The sequence below is a fragment of the Gobius niger genome, assembly GCF_951799975.1.
Source record: "Gobius niger genome assembly, chromosome: 13".
In the NCBI taxonomy this organism is placed as follows: domain Eukaryota; kingdom Metazoa; phylum Chordata; class Actinopteri; order Gobiiformes; family Gobiidae; genus Gobius; species Gobius niger.
In genome coordinates, this window is record NC_136864.1 from 8,864,145 (window position 1) to 8,884,922 (window position 20,778).

The 20,778-nt window shown below is 40.4% G+C and overlaps 1 protein-coding gene across 3 annotated transcripts in view; it reads left to right on the top strand.

The window, feature by feature from the left end:
* Positions 1 to 18,295, top strand: part of LOC306972942 (rho GTPase-activating protein 29-like) — a 57,972-nt gene extending 39,677 nt beyond the window's left edge. For all 3 annotated transcript variants that reach the window (XM_079569673.1, XM_079569675.1, XM_079569674.1), the window contains 16 exons: positions 1,652 to 1,801; positions 1,931 to 1,995; positions 2,083 to 2,193; positions 2,265 to 2,345; positions 3,556 to 3,723; positions 3,959 to 4,096; positions 5,570 to 5,757; positions 7,053 to 7,171; positions 7,929 to 8,063; positions 9,064 to 9,162; positions 10,208 to 10,371; positions 10,464 to 10,652; positions 10,735 to 10,872; positions 10,949 to 11,181; positions 15,089 to 15,389; positions 16,702 to 18,295. In XM_079569673.1, coding sequence (XP_079425799.1) covers positions 1,652 to 1,801; positions 1,931 to 1,995; positions 2,083 to 2,193; positions 2,265 to 2,345; positions 3,556 to 3,723; positions 3,959 to 4,096; positions 5,570 to 5,757; positions 7,053 to 7,171; positions 7,929 to 8,063; positions 9,064 to 9,162; positions 10,208 to 10,371; positions 10,464 to 10,652; positions 10,735 to 10,872; positions 10,949 to 11,181; positions 15,089 to 15,389; positions 16,702 to 17,844 — 3,422 coding nt within the window. In that variant the 3' untranslated portion in view covers positions 17,845 to 18,295. The remainder of the gene's footprint in view (positions 1 to 1,651; positions 1,802 to 1,930; positions 1,996 to 2,082; positions 2,194 to 2,264; positions 2,346 to 3,555; positions 3,724 to 3,958; positions 4,097 to 5,569; positions 5,758 to 7,052; positions 7,172 to 7,928; positions 8,064 to 9,063; positions 9,163 to 10,207; positions 10,372 to 10,463; positions 10,653 to 10,734; positions 10,873 to 10,948; positions 11,182 to 15,088; positions 15,390 to 16,701) is intronic.
* The last annotated feature ends 2,483 nt before the right edge of the window (positions 18,296 to 20,778 follow it).

Below are 20,778 nucleotides of genomic sequence, written 5' to 3' on the forward strand. Positions count from 1 at the left end.
TAAATGCAAGTATTCATTAAATTACAGGTGTTAATTGATGAAAAATACCTGGTAGCACATTCAACGTCGCTGTGAGGAGTTCTGATTTACCACAACTCATTTGTTTATGGCGATATTTTTAGCTGCATTATGTCACACTTCAAAAGATCTGCCATAACAAGCCTAAACTGAAACACATGTTGCGAGATGTGCAGTAGTTCACTGTAGCACTGTACATATTGTGTCAATTTCGCCATCCTTTATTTAAAGCCACACTGTGTTGAATTTTACCCAGTAAATACATTTTAAATACAAGCATTTATGTTATGACAGATATTTAATTCATCATTGAAAAATATCTCATAAATGTAGAAAACAAACAGGGAGTGGGTACGTCTCCAGCTCGTCTCCATGGAGATGTGACTAAAGTCAGCAGAATTTGAGATTTAAACAGGTTAAGGTCTCGTCCAAATCCATTCTTTGATTACCCACTGCTGTAATAGCATTTTTTGTGTTGAGCTGGTCATTTGGAGCATGTTTTGTACTGATGGCAACAGTATAGTCCAAAATGTTACGCAGTGTACCTTTAAAGAAAACGCCATAATAGCGTGCAAGAATGAGGATTTCACTGTGATTTTATTAATGTGGTATTAAAATACAAAGCTTACATAGTGGTTTGGAAGGAGGAAGCCAGTGAATTAAAATGTTAGTTGTGGTCTGAATTCATTCTTCCTAAGATGTAGCATCTTTGCATTTCGCTACTCGCAAAGCCACCTTTCAGAGTCACTTTCACAGAAATGCTTGAAAAGTAGCTCACAAGCTCATTAAATCGATCCAAAGGCTTACTAATTAAAGTTTACAACATACTAATGGAGGAAAACACACAGTTCGTTTCATTGCTTAAAAAGAAATCTGCTGTATGAGAGGTCTATTTGGCTACTTTGTCAATAACATTCTGTCTTAACCCACCTTAACCAAGTGCATTTTCTCCAGTTCGGCATTACCCAAATCTAAAAGCTTATAGCCTTTTTGACTCATTTTGGTCACTTTTTTGTGGCTTTTTAGTCGCTTTTTTGATGTGTTTTGTCCCCTTTTAATTTGCGCTTTTGCAGAGTTTTTGTCACTTTTTTGTTGCTGATATGTCACTTTTTGGACCCTTTTTTTGTGTGTTTTTGCTGCTTTTTTATTGTGTCACTGTTGCTTTTCTGGCACTTTTTCATCGCTATGTTTTGTCAGATTTTGTGACTGATGGCTTGTGACTGTGATGGTGGACCCAAGACAAATTTCCACTAAACTGGACATTCAATTTAAATCTAATCAAATTTTTGTTGCGTTTTTGTTTACAGCCTATAGGCTATAGTGCACTGCCTCATTTGAAACCTAAAACCTTGTAGTTTTTGATAATATGTGTAAGATCTGTGTGAGTAAAACACAACTTATAGGTGTTGGATGGCAGGGAACTAGTTAAAAGTAAAGCAAAAGAGTAAATAAATAATCGCCAAAGTGACCCCAAATAATCTTAAATCTAGTTTCAAAAGTGAAGTTTGGTATGCTGAAATGCTGACGTTTGTTGTTTAAAATGGAAACAGTACAACAGCAGACATTTAAGCCTCTGCAGCAGTGATTGATTGTCTTTTCATGTTGTATATAAATACCTCGTGTGTGTGTGTAGGTCCAGAAGTGTCTTTGTCTCGAGAGGAAGAGGTGGACCTGAGATTGCAGAAGAATGACAGCGGAGTGGAGTCCGCGCTGCTCTACGCCAAGGCCTGGTCCAAGTACATCAAAGACCTGCTCGCCTGGATGGAGAAACGCCTGACCATGGGTGAGCTGAGAATAATGATCGAAAGTGAAGCCACAAGCTTAGATTTAGTGGCACTGGATACAAAACATGATGAAGCTGAATTGTTGTAGAATTGTAAAACCTTTGAAAAAGTCACGTTTTCTTTTTTAGATATCGAGTATGCAAAGAACTACGCAAAAATGGCGGAATCCGCAAAGTCGCTGGCCAGCTTACAGGTACCAAACATCAGCCGCTTTTTCATAAACGTTCCTTTGTTTCTATTATGATGCAATTACTTAAAATGTGCCTCTCATTTGCTCCAGGACTACATGCCCTTCAGCGACATCTACACGTCCACTTTCAAGAACGACATCGAGTACAACCAGCTGCTGATTCAAACGGCTCTGGCCCTCCAAACGAATAAATTTATACAGGTACCATTATTATATAAAATCTGACAGCTCGAACATTGTGCGTTATGTAACTGCTTTTGTGCCTCTGACAGCCTCTTCAAGCGCGAAAGAACGACCTGGACAAGTTGAGGAAAGACATCAAGGAGCAGTGGCAGAGGGAACAGAAGAAAATGGTATTCAAAACATCCCAGACACACAGCACAGCGCTCTTGTATTGTTGAAGCTCTTAGACTAATAACAAGGTGCTGGTCTTTGGTGGTATGACAATTTGTACATGTCACTACGGACAAGTATTTTAGTGATAACAGGATTGTCAAAAATGTGGCTCTTCTTGCCACGTCAATCGCCCCTTACATAACCCACACATGTGCCTACATAATTACTAGGGATGCACTGATACCAGTACCAATACCGGGTATCGGGCCGATACCACTTGCTTGTACTCATACTCGTACTCATTCATCAGGTCCCGATACCAGACAGCGATACCACTTGGCGTGTGACCGGCGCAGTTCTCCGCTGAGGAGAGAAAATAGCAACAAACTGGAGAATTCTTTAGTGGAAATACAATATTCCACATAGAGCTGACTTTATTACAGACGACACTCCCCAAATCAGAGTCTGTGCTGAATTTAACCAGAAATAAATGTTGTTAGTGCTGCAGCGTGGAGTCTGCAGTGTTTACAAGATACAAGCTAATGTTGCTAACTAGCCGCTAACTCGAGGCTAACCGGGGCCCAGGGGCTTATTATTAACAGAAAAGTGACAAAAACTCAATAAAAACGGATGAAAAAATTACCAAAAAAGCAACAAAAGTGCAACAGAAAAGTGACAGAAAAGTGACAAAAAAGTGACGTAAATGTGGCAAAAATGTGTGACGAAAGCTAGCAAAAAAGAATTGACCAAAAAAGTGACAACAGCTTTCAAATGAGGCGCTACACTTGCCTATGGGCTGTAAATGTTTATATTTGGGTAACGTTGAACTGGAGAAATGCACTTGGTTAAGGCGGGGGTTAAAGGGACTAGATGCAAGCTGGCCATTTTATACTCACTACTGCCACCTCAGGCCATATGTGTAGCTGCACCTTCTATATTAAGCTTGTGCATGACGGCAATTCGGACCGAGTTAACAGCTTTTTGAGTGACAGTGCAGGATTTTAGAGGCAGTTGTGGTGAACAGGTCTGGGCTCATTCTACACATTAGGACATGGCTGGAACACATGGGGAGAAAAATACTTAATTTTAACATTTTTAAACTCCCTATAGTCCCTTTAAGATGTGAATTACCATCTCATTATTATTATTTTTTTTACCATAGGGCTATCTTACAAACCAAAGCCGCTACACCCGGCGTAACTGTTGGTGTCTTCCCTGTTTTTGCAGCAAGAAGCAGATGTGAGTTTGCGCAAGGCCCGGGCGCTGAGGAGCCAGAGGAAGGAGGAGCACGAGAAAGCCCGCACTTCGGCGAATCGCTCCCAGGAGGAGACGACCAACGCGGGCAACAAGCAGCTGGAGAAGAAGAGGCGTCTGGAGGAGGAGGCCCTGCAGAAGGTGGGGGGGGTCAAATGTACATGTTTATACTTAGTTTTTAAAGGTATTTCTACAGCGATGTGGTTCAAGTATTTTTGGTCCTCAAGCTTGAACGTTTATTCAAAAGGGACTGGAATTGAAAGGTTGCAAGCATTTCCTGTATCATTTATAGGCACTTATGGATTTTTAGGTTATACCACTCGGGGACTAAATCAAAAAAATAAACCAGGATTTAACCAGGACTTCACTGTTACAGGCTGACGAGGCGGAGGAACAGTATCGGAGCTGTTTTGCCGAAACCGGTGTCAGAAAGATGGGTCTGGCCAACGCCAAAAGCACCATCCTCACCCAGATCAGGGAGATGATCTTCCAGTGTGACCTCACCCTCAAAGCTGTGAGTTTCTTTGTCAGGTTTGAGTATGGGAATGTCATGTCCTGATAGAGCACACACGTTCTTTTCGTTCTGGGTAGAAGCTTCAAAAGTTTGTCAAAGTAATCGGTAAAGCGATGATTGCTATTGTTGCTGTTGTCATGGGCATATCCTCTACCTGTGGGTGAACTGCTCAAAATGCAGTGAAGATATAAAGTTCACATTCCTTGGATAAACTTTGGAGTATTTGACCGAACATCCCATCCTACAGTTGTTTCATAACATCCACTATAGTCTGAATCAGCGGTTCTCAACCTTTCGGAGCCGCGACCCCCATTATAACAGTTAAAGGGGTTCGTGACCCCTTGCCCGGGTCACACCGTGAGAAATTGGAACATTAGCCTACATAATTCTTAAAAAAACAAATGGCTAAAATAAAATTCATGAAATTACGAACATATAATGGCACAATGGTAAAATAGCACACACATGCAACAGTAAAATGTTATAATATACGCTAAAAAAAGTATGTATATTTTATCTACATGATCTGGCGACCCCCCAAATTTGTCTCGCGACCCCCTTGGGGGTCCCGACTCCCAGGTTGAGAACCACTGGTCTAAATTATCAGGCCGATATTTGGGGATTTTACAATATCGGCTATCGGACGATCTAGCGTCGATAAAAGCCATTATCTCCGGGACCAAAAGTGATAGAGACTTTACGTTTTTTACATTAGAAAGAGCAAAGTCAGTGCTTCAAAACGAATCCCCTCACAACTCCCTAGGCCTCAGGGGAAAAGAGACACAGCGCAATGAAAATTGGTTAGCTACAAGTTTGACTGAAGGTAGTTAGTGTCACAAAACCTCAGTGAACATGCTGTATGTCATTTTGAAGCACATAACCTGGAGAATTCAATCACTGAGTTAGTTTTAACCTCCGCAATTGTTTTTAATTGTATTGCAATTGTACGCAAAAGGCCGCGGCTAGCAACAGTATGCTAATGCTAACGGCAGAAAGCTAATTCTAAGGGCAGCTAATAACCTAAAGTAATAAATTTGGCAACTACTGGAGTGGCCAAGTGTTTATGTTTTGGAAAAATCTGCCAAAAATATCTGCCGTGCATATCAGTATCGGCCAATAAAAATCTCCCAAAAATCGGCCTCGGCCTTAGAAAAAAAGCCATGTTGGTCGATCTCTAGTCTAAATTTGTTGTAAATTGAACCAAATGATTGAAATGAGCAAATCGCAAAAAAAAAAGGCAACTTAGCGTTCCGATAGATCCACTTTCAAACCTGTTTTGGTTGTGGAATTAAAATTACTGCAAGGTTTTTCACAATTTACTCCTCTTTTAAATGTTTATGTGTTTAAATTACACTCTGCAGACTAACTATTATAGCAATGGATATTTTTATAAAACAGCTCCTGTCTAATTTAAACTCGTCTCCGTCATGACCATTAGTGCCAAACATGTGCTATTTTTCTGTCCCCCTGCAGGTGACAGTGAACTGGTTCCAGCTGCAGCAGGCCCTGAATGCCTCTCTGCCCACTCACCACCAGGCTCTGACCGACAGCGCCAAACTGTACGAGCCCGGGGAGTGCTACGCCGAATTTGTTCGGAATCTACCGCGAAATCTACCAAAGGAGCGTTTACATTCGGATTCCATCTCTTCAGACAGCACCAGGTACCAACTGACCCAATGACCCAGTTTTGATAGAGAAAAACAATCATTCATAGATCCATAGTGTTTTTTTTAGTGGATTAACAACAAAGGCCTGCTCTGAATTCTTCTGGTATGTATTGCAACGGTGCACTCCCTAAACTCTCGAAGCAACACTGTGTTTTGAAATCCTTTAGCCCCTCCCTGTGCTCGAGAGTGCATGGCTGAGCGCTTCTTTCAGTGGAGGTAGCGGGAGGAAGTGTGAGGGAGAGAGAGTCAGTGTGCGTGCCGAATCTGCGGCCCTTCCTGAGGAAATATCTCTGGCCCTGTTTGAATGCAGAGCAGGAGATCGAGAGCGTGAGAGTTCAGAGCTGTCCACAAAAGCAAAGATTCTTTCCACACAGAAATGCTGTCCTTAGGATCAAAGGGAATGCTTTAGAGATGTCCGTTCAATTCAACTAACAACCAATCAATGGTCAATGTGTTCTCCCTTCACATCTTAGTTTTCATGTGTACAACAAAGACAAAACGTATCCTTTATTATGTTCCCATTCATTCACAAATATTTACATATTTTATATCCATATGTACCACGAAGGGTGATCCAAATATGGTCATTTCCTTTGTGAGAGAAACCCGCTACGAAAGACTGGAGAAATACAAAGCTTTAGGGCCAGTTTTCTCAAATCAAGGTTTTCGCCTAAACAGGAAAGTGCTGCGGGAAACCCTGGAAAACATAAAAAGGCAGAAAAAGTACAAAACATTTTTTTATATCAATAATGTTCAACCAAAGTTTCAACGTGATGTTTCTAAGTAAATGTTTTCCCCCCTGTTCACCTGCTATGTCTTGCTTTAAGGCAGCAGCAATCAGTTCATGACTCGAGCAATGTGACTCTTTAGGCGTAATTCAATTCTGTGAACTTTAATGGTTGTGTAATGCTTCTTCTTGATATAATCTTTAACATGATAAATGTCAAGTCCATCTGATTTGCTTTACAGAACCTAAATGTTAGCATTTGTCTGGTGCTTGTATGGATAACCCCTGGCCTTTAATTTAGCAGTAAATATGTTCTTTTTGTGACTCTGATTTACAAAAATGACATTTAGAATATAGTAAGTTTCCACATACTGTTATAGCCATGTTCTTAAAAATATTGGGAAGCATAGCAAAAACTGTCGAGCGGAATTCTCACTTTCTGCTGAAATAAATACATATAAATAAACATCATGAGGCTATTCTAACTTAAACAGCAATGAAATGCAGATCGACGATTGACTGAAGCTCTATCGATTATAACATCTCAACATTGACATTCCAGGTTCATCTTCAACAAGCGCTCTGTGGGCAGCACACACTCGTCCCATGGAAACCTGTCGCAGGCCTCCATCACCTCCTGTGACGTCCTGAGCGGAGACGATGTGGACCTCCACCGAACAGGTAACATTATGAACACCATTGATTAAATTATAAACAGAGATAATGCACTGGGCACTTTCTAAGCCAAAAAGTTCACATTGTTTCTCTTATTGTTGCCTCGTCTTTTGATTTAAAAAAAAAAAAAAATTGTTAAAGAGACTAGATGCAAGTTGGCCATTTTATACTCACTACTGCCACCTCAGGTCATACGTGTAACTGCACCTTCTATATTAAGCTCGTGCATGACGGCAATTCTGACCTGAAGTAGCAACTTTTTGAGTGACAGTGCAGGATAAGGTGAATAATTTTGGGCTCATTCTACACATTAGGACATGGCTGGAACATGTAACGGGTGGAAAATACACAACTTTAACATTTTTAAACTCCAAATAGTCCCTTTAAGTTTACCTTTATTTTACTCTTGTTGTCTACTATTTTGTTTTCTACATTGATTTGCTGTTTCTGTTTGCTGTTGTGAATTTCTCTCTTGTGAGATCAAAAACTCTTATCTCGTCTTGTCTTGCTGTACATAAATGCACATTCACACTGTTTAGCGTTAGAACCAAGCAAACACAAAAGAAAAACCCTTTCAAATATCAGCAATCGTGCATCTCTGTTTGCAGAAGAAACATAACCACAGGGACTTACCTAACACTGACTCATGGAAACCGTCTCATTTTAAGAACAGCTGTCGTTCCCCTCTGACATTTGATTTCTCAGTTTCTTCTTCTCCTCACGCGGATCTTTCAATCTCGTGTCTGAATGTTGTTTTGTTCAGCCATGAGGACGCAGGCCTCACACAGACCCTGGTTCTCGGGGTCCCAGGGCAGTCACGGCGGGATGTGCAGCGACTCCGAGAGCGCGGGGGGCAGCAGCGAGTCCCGGTCCATGGACTCCCCGTCGGCCAGTCCAGGTATTTACCCTAATTCTATTTTTAAATTTTTATCATTACTTTTTTTTGTTTAAAAAAAAAACACACACACACAAAAAAATGATAATAATACATGTTTTTATTATTTAGTTTTTTTGTGTGTGAAGGTATTTTATCTGGTAAAGCACTTTCTAGTGAGACAATTAACTGTAATGCCAGAATCTTAATTTTTCTTTTTTTTTTTTATATATATATATGAGTAATGAGCATGCATTGATCCTTAAATCTTTATACAGTTAGTTAGTGGTGGGACTCGACCAAAACGTTTAATCAAGTTAATTATTCCTTTTGTAATTTATTAATCGCAATTAATCACATTTAAGTATTTATTTCAGGGTATATTTTAGATGCTTCTTTGTATTTTTCTACATTTTAACTTACTTTTGAGGACATGTGAGACCTGTGTGATCATTTCAAACACTTCAGAGACAACAGCAGTTTGATTTGTTTTGGAGAATCATCTTTTTAAATAAGTTTGTGTCGGCTGAACTGTGTGAATAATCAAGTTTGACAGTACAATTGCTTTTGGCTTTACGCAGTGTTTGTCCCTAAGAAACTCCTTGAAGGTAAAAGGAAACTGAATAATATTAATCACACTAAACCATAAAAAATTAATCAATTGTAACTAAATGGAAGAAGCCCTACACTTAGTACTTTACAGTGAAAAGTACTTGGATCAACAGATTTTCTGAAATGCTGAGTTATTTTGACAATGCACAATTTTAATTCCAGAAAAGAAAAGAAAAACCTACAGTGAAATTGTTCCATTTGTGCTTGAAATAAAAAAGGTATACTGAAAGTCTGTGCTGCACCTTGTATTAAATAACTAGTGGGCAGACGGCATGTTTTGGTACAGCTTCCCCTTTCGCCCTCAGCCTGCATTGACCCGCACTTCCCTTTAGACGCAGGACTGAAACTAAAACTGGCACCAATTTGTCACTGAATGGACTTTACCTTTTGTTTTCCCCATGTTTCTCAATAGGGGACTTTAAACGCCGCCTGCCCAGGACTCCATCCACTGGGACTATGTCTTCAGCGGACGACCTGGACGAGCGAGAGCCGCCTTCACCCTCAGATAATGGTACGGGAGTTCTATCTCAGGCGGGTGATGCCGAGGCTGGATTTGCGCTTGTTAACCTCTTAAACCTGGGTCTAAACCAAGTGTGTTTTCTCCAGTTCGGAGAAAAGGCCATTGTGATGCCTCTTCACACATTTTTGTCACTTTTTTCATCACTTTTTTGCCCCTTTTCTATTGCTCTTATGTGGCTATTTTGTCACTTGTTTGGTCGCTCTTTTGTTGCATTTTCCTCCTTGTTTTCATCTCGTTTTTGCTGCTATTTTGACACCTTTTTCAAGAAGCTTTTAGATTTAGGTAAAGCCAAACTGGAGAAAATGTGCTCTGTTCAGGTGGGGAACTAACTTGTTCACCTTAATATATCCTTTTCGTAGTCCCTCTGGGAGTAATACAAGTGTTAATGGAATGATTGGGGGTCTTTCATCTTCCCCTGGTGTCTCTGGCCAGAAAACCACAATTGCAACTTTCCTACCTCGGGTCGGAGGCGCAATACACACTAATAGAGTCACGGAGACGAAGCTAACGGGCAAAGCTAACTGTGGGCTAGCGCCACGTAAATAGTATTTACAGCCAAGATTGAGTGAAAAAAATTATCACCATTGTGTAATTGGATGTACAATATCCCTCTCTTTCCTGTCACCGTAGTATTTACTCTCACGGACAATTATTGAGTAAAAAAGCACAACCTAGTACTGCTTTTAGGGGTTGAATGTGAATGTTTAAAGTCTACTCTTTGTAATCCAGTTGTAATTCACTGGAGAAAACTTCAAACTATACCCACAGGTGCTTGAATTGTACCTGCTGCCCTCCATTAGAGAACAAAGCCACTTTTGTATTTACAATAACAGGGAAGTGGTGATAGAAAACCCAACTCTGCATGAATTACATAAGAACTGCCACGTGGGCCAAATTACACTGAACTCCGACTTCCTCTCTGTATATTTGCCTTTAGCGTAACGAAACCGTTCGGCTAAACCACATTTTTCCAGCCAAAATAAATGACCTTGGTGTAACCCAGGAGTCTAATCTAATTGTTCGTGTGTTGTTTCAGGTCTAGCAGAGATGGTGACAGAGACGGCCAGTTCTCCGGGGCCTTTCCGAAACGCCCAGATGTCCAAAGCTGCCCATACGCACAAATTACGAAAGTTACGAGCCCCTTCGAAGTGCAGGGAGTGTGACAGCCTGGTGGTTTTCCATGGGGCAGAGTGCGAAGAGGTACGGAATCTCAAATTAACATGCATTATTCCTCTATTTTTTGTACGTTGATTGACCTATTGATTTTTGTACCTTTGTTCTTTCATGTCCAGTGTTCGTTGGCCTGCCATAAGAAGTGCCTCGAAACTCTTGCCATTCAGTGCGGACACAAGAAGCTCCAGGGTAGGCTGCAGCTGTTCGGCATCGACTTCGCCCAAGCGTCGAGGAACAGTCCGGACGGGATCCCCTTTATCATCAAGAAGTGCACGTCGGAGATCGAGAGCAGAGCCCTCAACATTAAGGTAAATGTTGGAGATGTTTGTCTATTTGCGGTGCATTTAAGTTGGAAAAGTCGTGTCATTCATGCTGTATTGTCTTCCTTAGGGGATCTACAGAGTGAATGGTGCCAAGTCTCGTGTAGAAAAGCTCTGTCAGGCGTTTGAAAATGGTAAAGATTTGGTGGAGCTGTCAGACCTCTCCCCGCACGATATTAGCAACGTCCTCAAGCTCTACCTACGACAGGTAACCCATGTCTCTCCGTTTTATCTCTCGGTTCTTATTTATGTTGCTTAAAAGTATTCATCTCTTGCTTTTGCAGCTTCCAGAGCCTCTGATCTTGTACCGATACTACAACGACGTCATCGGCTTGTCCAAAGAGTGCCAGCGGGTGATCGTGGAGGAGGCCGACTTGCGGCAGAGTAACCAAACGGCGGCGAAGGAGGCGCCGAGCGTCGAGCTCAACAGAGTCATGTTCAAGATACGAGACCTGCTTCGACAACTGCCCTCGGCCAACTACAGGACCCTGAGATACCTGGTCGCACATCTGCACAAGTATGGGCTGGAAACTCTTCTTCTGACTCTGCTTAGTTTATTGTTGAGGACATTATGGAACATACGGGTCATCAGTCTCCGAGCACAATTACTTAAGCAGGGTTACCACAGGGCATTTAAAGTCATTGAATGAATTTGACACAATTAAAGCAGCACTAAGTAACTTGTTCAACTTAATAAACCCTTTCTGTAGTCCCTCTGGGGGTAATACAAGTGTTAATAGGATGATTGGGGGGTCTTTCATCTCCCCTTGGTGTCTCTGGCTAGAAAACCACAATTGCAACTTGTCTGCCACCGGACCAGAGCCACTAATACAAACGAATGGAATCACGAAGAAGAAGCTAACAGGCTAACGGGCAAAGCTAACTGTGGGCTAGCACCACTTTAACAGTATTTACAGCCAAGTTTGAGTGAAAACAATTATCTCCATTGTGTAATTGGATGTACAATATCCCTCTCTCCCTTTGTCTTTTCTGTCAGCGCAGTATTTACTCTCACGGACAATTATTGAGTAAAAAACACGCTACGACACCTGCAGTGGTGCTTGTGGCCTCTAGGGGCAAGAGTTACTTAGTATTACTTTGAGGCCTTAAATGTAATTAAAAAACGCATTAAATTGGATTAAAAAAATTAACTATATTAAAGTAACTTCCATATACGATACGATGGCGCATTATTGCGATAACGATATTATTGCGATATTTTACAAAACAAAATTTTACACATATGCTCCATTCTAATTAAACACAAATCTTAAGTAACTCATTATTATTATTATTTTCTCACATTGTGTCAAGACAAGACTACATCTACATAACTGAAACAAGTGACCTTCCACTTATAAGTTCAATGCATTGTTTGTTTTTGGTTTAGTTCTCAAAAGATGTGTCGATCTCAGTCAGACCAAGACTTCAGTGATGTTGCGATATATTGTAGCTTTTTGCGATACAGATATAGCATCACCTAATATCGCGATATGATATTTATTGTAGTATGTAAACTAGCATTAAATATAAATTCATGGAAAAATAACCACATTTGCTGCATACGTTCACCAGAAATACAGAAGTTATGCTCCAAAACACATTCAGCGACAGTTCATGCCAAAATTGTATTAATTATGCATTAATTTACTCAAAGGTTTTTGTTATTTCCTATTTCCCCTCAGTAATTGATTCATTTTATGGAATGTTTGCCAATGTTGAGAAAAGAAATATCCAACATTTTCTTTTGCCTTTGTGGCATTAAAAATATAGTAGTTGAGCATTAAATTAAAGGATCCAATTTGACTTGCAGCCGCCTGACTCTGTCCTTTTAACAAATAGGGCTAATAAGGCTTAAGAAATACGACAAACCCCAAGGCGCCCACTGGTTAGATAAAATGCCTTTATTATTTACAGCACGTCTTAATGGACAACTCACTTAGCCCCAACACGTTTCAGCCTCACGTTTCCTCAGGGGGGACAAACAAATTAATTATCCCTTCTCTAAAGAGCACCACTGTTTGATTAATTTTCGTATCATCCTCCAGAGATCCAGGAAGCATTACTCTTGCACTTTCTTTTGCAGTTACCACCAAAACATCTATGTAATCCTTCACATATTATGTTCGGAAGCTGGCAATATCACATTTACACTTGTGATTTTGTGACTAAAACGGAAAATGCTTCATATCTCCTCTCTTCTGAATCCTACAATAGCTTTGAGGAAACTGGAGAAAAATGCCTTGTGACTCTGAGGAAGTGGAGTTGAGGGATGAACTATATTTAGTCGGGTTTACTCCAACAGCTATATGTATTTTTAAACGTTTTAGATTTAGACGCTTTGGGCTATAAATACATACATTTCCATGGATTTCAAGAGTGTATGTAAAGCAAGCGAGAAGCCAGTCTCAATCTTTATAGTAGCCTGAAAAAGACTCCTAGACATAGACACATGGTTCACCTCAGTACTTCCAAATGTACAGCAGTAACTTTGAAATTAGAAATGGCTTTTAACTTTGAAATTGAACTTAACTCATTAGTGCTCAAAGACATTCTTTAGATTTCTAGATCAGAATCTAGGCTATTGCCTCCCAGAACCTTATCTTGCAGTTCAAAAATATCTTTACAGTTTATACTTAATGATATGAGACACTGAAAATGATTATAATTGTCTTTATGACTTTATAATTGGTTGTATTCTCAGTATTTCTCAATGGCTAAGGCATGACTTTTGAACAAACCTATTCATTCACTTTGTGCTCATAGAGTTTGTGTTGTATGCCAAAAACCACCAGACCTATACCATTTTAATTTTAGTCTTTTTTTGCTACTTGCGCAATACCCTAGTGTATTGCGCCTTGGGGGTTCGCTGCTGTAAACAATATGGCGTTGCGAGCTGTCATCGAAGAGACTAATATTAATCTTCTAAATAAATACCATAAAAAATATCCCATTACACTAAACCAAAGCTTAAGAAAATCAGTAAATTTTTATCTATTGATTTTGAAAAGTCAATCGGGCAAAAAGCTCTCGCTAACTTCATGTGCAGCGCTTTGTAGTTCCGGATTGTGTTTTTGATTGCTGGAGCAATTACGAGCACAGCAGAAGTTGTTTTTCATCATTGTTTGGCTGTAGCTTCACTCGCACTCAAAGGCCTCCAGGTCATAGCTACCCCCCAAGGCGCAAAGCATTATGGGTTATGTGCAATTAGTGAATGGACAAAACAACAGCATTGGACAAACCAGATACATTGTCTTTAGTGTCATAGCAAAACAACTTGTCCGTATGTAGTGTTCCTGATTTAGTGTTTTTAAGTCTTCTTTTGACACAATTTGTAACACTTTATTTTACACTACCCTTGATACGTTGTACTAAATTTAGTACAATGTAATGTGTCTGTAACAATGTGTCATAACTTGTACCTATGGGTTAGATACACAGTGGAATAATATGTATTTGTAGTTTGTACGTACAAAATGTAATAAGACATTATTCTAACCCTAACCTTAAGCCCTAACCCTAAGGCTCTCGTGTCTTATTACATTATGTACCTACAAAGTACTAATACTAGTTATTCCATTGTGTACGTACTACATAGGCACAAGTTATTACACATTGTTAGAGTGATGCCACACAATTTGCTAAAAAAAAAAAATTGTTAAGATTTGTGTTTAGTGACATATCATGACAACAATATTATCGCGATATTGCGCAGCCGTATCGCATATCACAAGTTACTTCAATATTGTTCAGCCATAATTTTCATCTTCAACGCACTTCTGTAAGAATTACTGTTATTGCTATTACTGTTGTTTTTAGGACATACTGTTAAAGTGCTCCCATCTCTATTTCCTGGTTTTTGTTTGACTGAGACAGACTTTATTAATCCACAAGGAAAAAAATGCTCAAAATAGAAATCTTCGAAACAAAGGACTGGAATATAATAGTTTTATTCCATTTCATTTATTGCTTCAAAGAGGAAACACAAAGCTGTCCTCAACATTTTTAAAGCCCATAATCTATCACCAGACCAGTTCAGCGCTCGAAGGGGGCAGTTTGCCAAGCTCGTGTGCAAGTGGATCAACACCAGAGTCATTTCAGCATTTTTTTACATTATGTAACATTGTCTTATTTACACATCAGATTTGTGGCCTTAATACTGTAATACAGGTCATATGAAATGGTAAATTAGATGCAACATGCCAACAAAACAGCACCTGCCTTGATAAAAGACCTCAAAAGTGTGTTCATCGCAGTGCCAACGATTTGCTATCATGCCTTTAGCTTATTGAAGGTGTTCCAGGCCATTTTGAAATCCCGACCAGTCTTGCTTTTACTGTAAGCTTAAACTTTTAACATTAAAGAACCCTTGCACAGAATCTTAAGTGATATTTTGTTGCTTTGTTGCGTCTCCCCCTCTCCAGAGTGACGGAGCAGGCGGAGGAGAACAAGATGACGGCGAGTAACCTGGGCATCATATTCGGCCCGACCCTGGTCAAACCCCGCCAGGCCGATGCCGAGGTGTCCCTCTCCTCGCTGGTGGATTACCCGTACCAGGCGCTGATGGTGGAGCTGCTCGTGAGGCATTTCCATACGGTTTTCGACCCGCTGTCGCTGCCCGGAGCTGAGCTGAACACGGCGGGACAGGCCTCTCCCAGACTCACCCCCCAGGAGAAGATCCAGAGGCTCAGCAGACACTCCACGTCGCTCATGGACATCAAGGAGGTGAGGAGGATGATGCTGTCTGTTTGGAATTCATTTTGTAATGTCTTTTCTTTTCTTTTTAATTACGCTTTTTGAGGAAGAATGAATGAACAATATCGTACTATAGTTTAAAATTGGAAGTAGTAAAAAAATCTATCTTTGGCAAATGTTTACAAATGATAAAAAGACATGAAAAATGTGGGAGTTAGGGAGGTTAGTAGGATTGCATCAACTACTACAGTATGCATTTATGTTTGGCATTGGGTTTTTCTTTGCAAATCTGTATGCTCAGAGGCTTTGCAGATAATGGCATACTTTCAAAGTAGCAAAAAGGTATGCATATGGTACAAACATGAGGTAAAACATTTGTTTTGTTAAATGCCTTCAAATTCAAATCAAGTTTATTTGTCGAACACAAATTTAAAACAACTTGTTCTGTTTTGTATTTTTTGTATTCATGAAATGTAGGCAAGGAAATTGAAAATATCATAGGCAATGATTTCTCAAAGCTTTTAATAAGCTAGAAATCTGAATAGCTTTGTTTAAAATTAGCTGGTACAATAATGCAATCTTTAAAGCATTTTAAAGCAGATATTTAAAGCTGAGGTACCAGATTTTTATTCTGTGAAATTTTCAACCCAACTTCTTTTTTAGCTCCAAATTGCTCAAGCAAATTAATTATTTGCATGTTTCATACACTTTTACAGCTTTGAGCGGTGGCGAAGTAAAGCAGAGGGGACCACCCCCAAAATAAATTCCATTAATTTAGATTCTACTTCTAGTATCTTCCATTGATCAATAAAGATTGAAGACAATGCAACAACGGTCTGTTTTTTTGCTGTGTTCACAACACACTCAAATAAATTTACTCTACAACAACAAAAAATCAGGCCTCCAGTTTTAAGACAATAAAGTCATCGAAATACAGCAAGGCATTATAGTTCCTAATATGTGCTTCCTTGGTTCCTAGTGTATACTTTTAATAATTGGGCAAAAGGTCCCAGGTTTGATTCCCACCTGGACGAGGCCTTTCTGTGTGGAGTTTGCATGTTCACCCCGTGTCTGCACAGCTTTCCTCCGGGTACTCCGGTTTCCCCTGCCACTATGAACAATAGGTTTCCCTCTGGGGCGAGGACTCCCCTGTAAAAGAGATTCTTAGTCTCAGTGGGACTTTCCTGATAAAGGTCAAATATATAAATAAATACTTGTAATTTGTTGAATTGGTAAAATTGCCCTTCCCTCAATGAGATTTCCATACTTGTTTTGTAACATGCACAACATCACAGCCCAGTTTGTGTGTTATTATTATCTCAACTTTTCTTTTTCCTTCCAGACGGCCAAAGTCTACAAGAGACACTCCTCTGTGATCCCGTCCTCACATATTCTGAATGAAGTGGAGGAGGTGCAGCCGGGAACTGACCGAATAGACGGCTCAAATTCAGACAAAACCAACGGTGTCCGGACTTCTCCAGCCCTCTCCGACAACCAAAAATCTCCTTTAGTTGTGGGACGTCCCGTCACTAACTCCTACACTCTCCCCTCCACCACAATGGCACAGAAGGTCCAGCTCCGCGCCCAACGAACCCGCCAGTTCTCTCGCCCCATCAGCATGCCTCTCGAACGCCTTCCCACACCGGCGCAAATAAACGAACGCAATAAAGCCTCCAACGTTGACGGGACCTCTATGGAGCGGGACAGCGTGTCGGAGACCATCCAGGAGGTCCCCGAGCCCGAAAAAACGCGCCAGAGCGGCTCCTCATCGCGAGTCAGCGCCTACTACATAACGCCGTTTATCGACACGCAAGCCATACAACGGCGGACGTGGGACAGGAAGTACAAGCATTACGACGTCACGCCTCGGACTGCTATGATCGTGGCTAACTCTACCAATCAGGGGCAAGTAAAGGCGAATTCCTCTGTCCCGACAACAACAACTACTTCCTCTATGGCGCCAACTACGAGCAGCGTTACGAATGCGTTCTCCACAAGCCCCTACGCAGTTTCGCTGAAATCCGTTTGGACTAAAAGAGAGCTGGATACAGAGAATTTGGATCCCAGCAGCTCGCCGAAACTTCCCCTAACTTTGAGAGCGCCGAGGACTCTCCAGCCCCCGCCTGGGACTTTTTACAAGCCGCCCCCGTCCTCGAACAGCCGTGCCAGGACTCTCCCGAGTTGGACTACAACCGTCACTACCACGACCACCACTACGATCACGGCCACGTCGCCCACGCAGGCGATCCCGGACCAGGTAGCGACCTCGAGCCGTCCGCAGTCTCGCCTGGAGGCGCAGGACTCCACAGACAGCGCCATAGACGCGGAGGTTGTTTCGACATCCTCCGCTACCCTGTCCCCTCCACAGTCGCCTCCTCCCAGCAGCCCCGACGACATGAGCCCCTCGGAAAACAAAACCGTTTACCAAAGACTGAGGCCGAGGAGGCTGCCGGAGCTGGAGCACAGAGAGGCGCATTTTGTTTAAAAGCCAAATCTCGCTGTATCATTTTTGTTGCTATAAATAGTCTGTGCCATAGTAAAATATACTGGGAGGTGTTCTATAAAGCGAGGGATGAGTGTTTAGCCTGACCAGCCGTCATAAAGCTCAATTATTGTCTCTGTATTTATCAGAGTCAGTCATTTGTCCATGTTTGTGGTCACTTACGTTCTATATATGTGCTAGAAATTGAAAATACTGAAAGTTTGTTATTTGTAATCACATGTCCAGGTGTAAATTAAGCCAGTGGTTATAAAAAGGGGGCATCAAACCCGATAAGTGTTTTGCAGAGGGCTTTGGGATGCTCGATATTGTGGAAAACAAACAAAACACTCACCAAAAAATAAGCTGGGGGTGAATGGCCATAGAACAGGCTTTAAAGTTTGTGTAAATGATTTTCTATGCAATGTTGTGCACATTTTGTATTTGTTGGGGATAACAAGCATTATATTGCTTATATTCTCCTCTTAACTCCCGAGCAGATTTTCTCCTGTTTGGCTTTACGCAAATCTGAAAGCTTCTTGAAAAAAAAAAGGTGTCAAAATAGCGACAAAAACAAGGATGAAAATGCCACCAAAAACATGCCGGAAAAGCAACAATAACTCAATGGAAAAGTGACAAAAACTGACATAAGAGGGTGAAAAAGCAACAAAAATGAGATACAAAAGTGACAAAAAAACTGCAAAACATGACAATTTTTTTTCAAAATGTGACAAAAACGCAGCGATAAAGTGACATCAAAGTTACTATCACTTCTTTCAGATGAGGCTTTGCACTGGCATATAGGCTGTGAGCTCCGAGAAGCTTTTAGATGTGGGTAAAACCAAAATGCGCTCAGTTAAGGCCCCCTGCCTTAAAGAAGAACTAAGTATTTTGTTTACCTTAATAAATCCTTTCTTTAGTCCCTCTGGGGGTAATACAAGTGTTAATGGGATGATTGGGGGGTCTTTCATCTCCCCCTGGTGTCTGGCCAGAAAGAACACAATTGCAACTATGCTGCCTACGGGTCGGAGTCACCAATACACACTAATGGAATTGCGAAGAAGAAGCTAACAGGCTAACGGGCAAAGCTAACTGTGGGCTAGCACCTCTTAAACAGTTTTTACAGCCAAGTTTGAGTGAAAAAATATATCTCCATTGTGTAATTGCATGTACAATATCCCTCTCTCCTTTTGTCTTTTCTGTCAGTGTAGTATTTACTCTCACGGACAATTCGTGAGTGAAAAACCGCAACATGCTACGACACCTGCAGTGGCGCTTATGGCCTCTCGGGGCATGAGTTACTTAGTACTGCTTTAACTGAGTGCGTTTTAAGAGCTTAATGGTGCAACACATCAAAATGACTGGAAAAATCTATTGGGAAGTTGTTTCTTTCCCCCAAGCTTTCTCAAGCACTCCTGTTAGGCCCATGCACGGCAAAGTCATTTTAAGTCAATTTACGGCTTTTCTGGCCCGATTGAAAGAGAAATGCGTCTCTTTTTAACTTCATTAACCAAATTTGCCATAAAGGTTCTGATAATAAGCCCTAATAGCTGAAAAGCTGGCACAAATATGATGAGTCTGTGAGCTGTGTGTGAATGGCGTTGGCTGGTCAGGCTTCTGAATGAGAGAAATAAGACAAACCATGCAAGTATTATATCATATAATATAATGTAATCTGTTCAAAGTTACCTTGGTTAATTGAAAATGAAATGCATGATTTTTTTAAAAATATTTATATCTGTACAGATGCGGTTTTCAATTGTTGATATCTGTCTATGAAGAAACCTATCATTTTCTGACCATAAATATTATTGTACAGTTCTTGAAATTGTATATTGTAATCACTTTATGCACTTAAGGCAGGTTCCAATTCGAATGCTGCCTTTTTTGTGCTAAAACTGGCACCATCCTGTATTTTATTCCTCGATGAAAATATGGAAGTATTTTAACATAATATTTTGATTTGTGTTTTTTTTTTTTTTTTAAAGAAGTCGATAATTTCTCCGGTAAATTATATCCGTAGTAGTCAGTGATTGGTACATGTTTGTCGATAAGTAAATTTTCTTCATGTTTACGTTTATGGAAATTGAAAATACTGCATGTTTGTCTCATTCATTTTGTTCCATCACGTTTTTTGTGGTTTTTACAAATGACATGCAACAGTTTAATTGCTGCAAATTAAATATATTTTAAACTTTATTTATTGGAATTTTGTAATGATGTCGTCGTTTCTTTACTGTCTTTTTATTTGCATTGTCTCTGTTTTCTCAATTTGAATTACAATTCTGTCATTGTCAATTATTATGGAAATGTTTGGTTTCAGTGTTTCAAAGAGAGATGGAAGACACATATTTTAATCTGTGTTTCTTGAATCTCGTGCTCTTGTTTAACCAAAGCTATTGGTCAACATATTTGGTTCATAATTCATTTCATTTTTTTCTTTTTTTTCATTTATTAATTTATTTGAATGGGACAGTGCATATTGATGAACAGACAACTAGTGCTGTAAATATGCCGGATTTAGCTCTAATTTCCATCCGCAGTCCCATAAAAAACAAGACAAGAACATGCAAAATATAAAACATATAAGCCACAACACACAGCAGTACATTACAGACAAAACAGGCAAGGACAACAACTACACAATACATAAAGTGCATCTCTTCATACGCCACTCCCCTCCTCCCTCCCACTCACACACCTGTACCTGCAAATATTTAAAAATATGTTCCTGTCTAATGCCTTTTAAAGGAATAGGCCACCGTTTTTACACACTGAGATATGTTCTTACCTTAGCTTTGACGAGTTCTTTAGGACCTGTCTGATCTTCACCCGTGCCTTCTATCACGTAAACACAGCGCAGACGGCGTTAGCATTTAGCCTCTCCTCCTCTCCTCTATAGCTCCAAAACAGGTCAAGATAGAAGCTACCAAGCTCTTC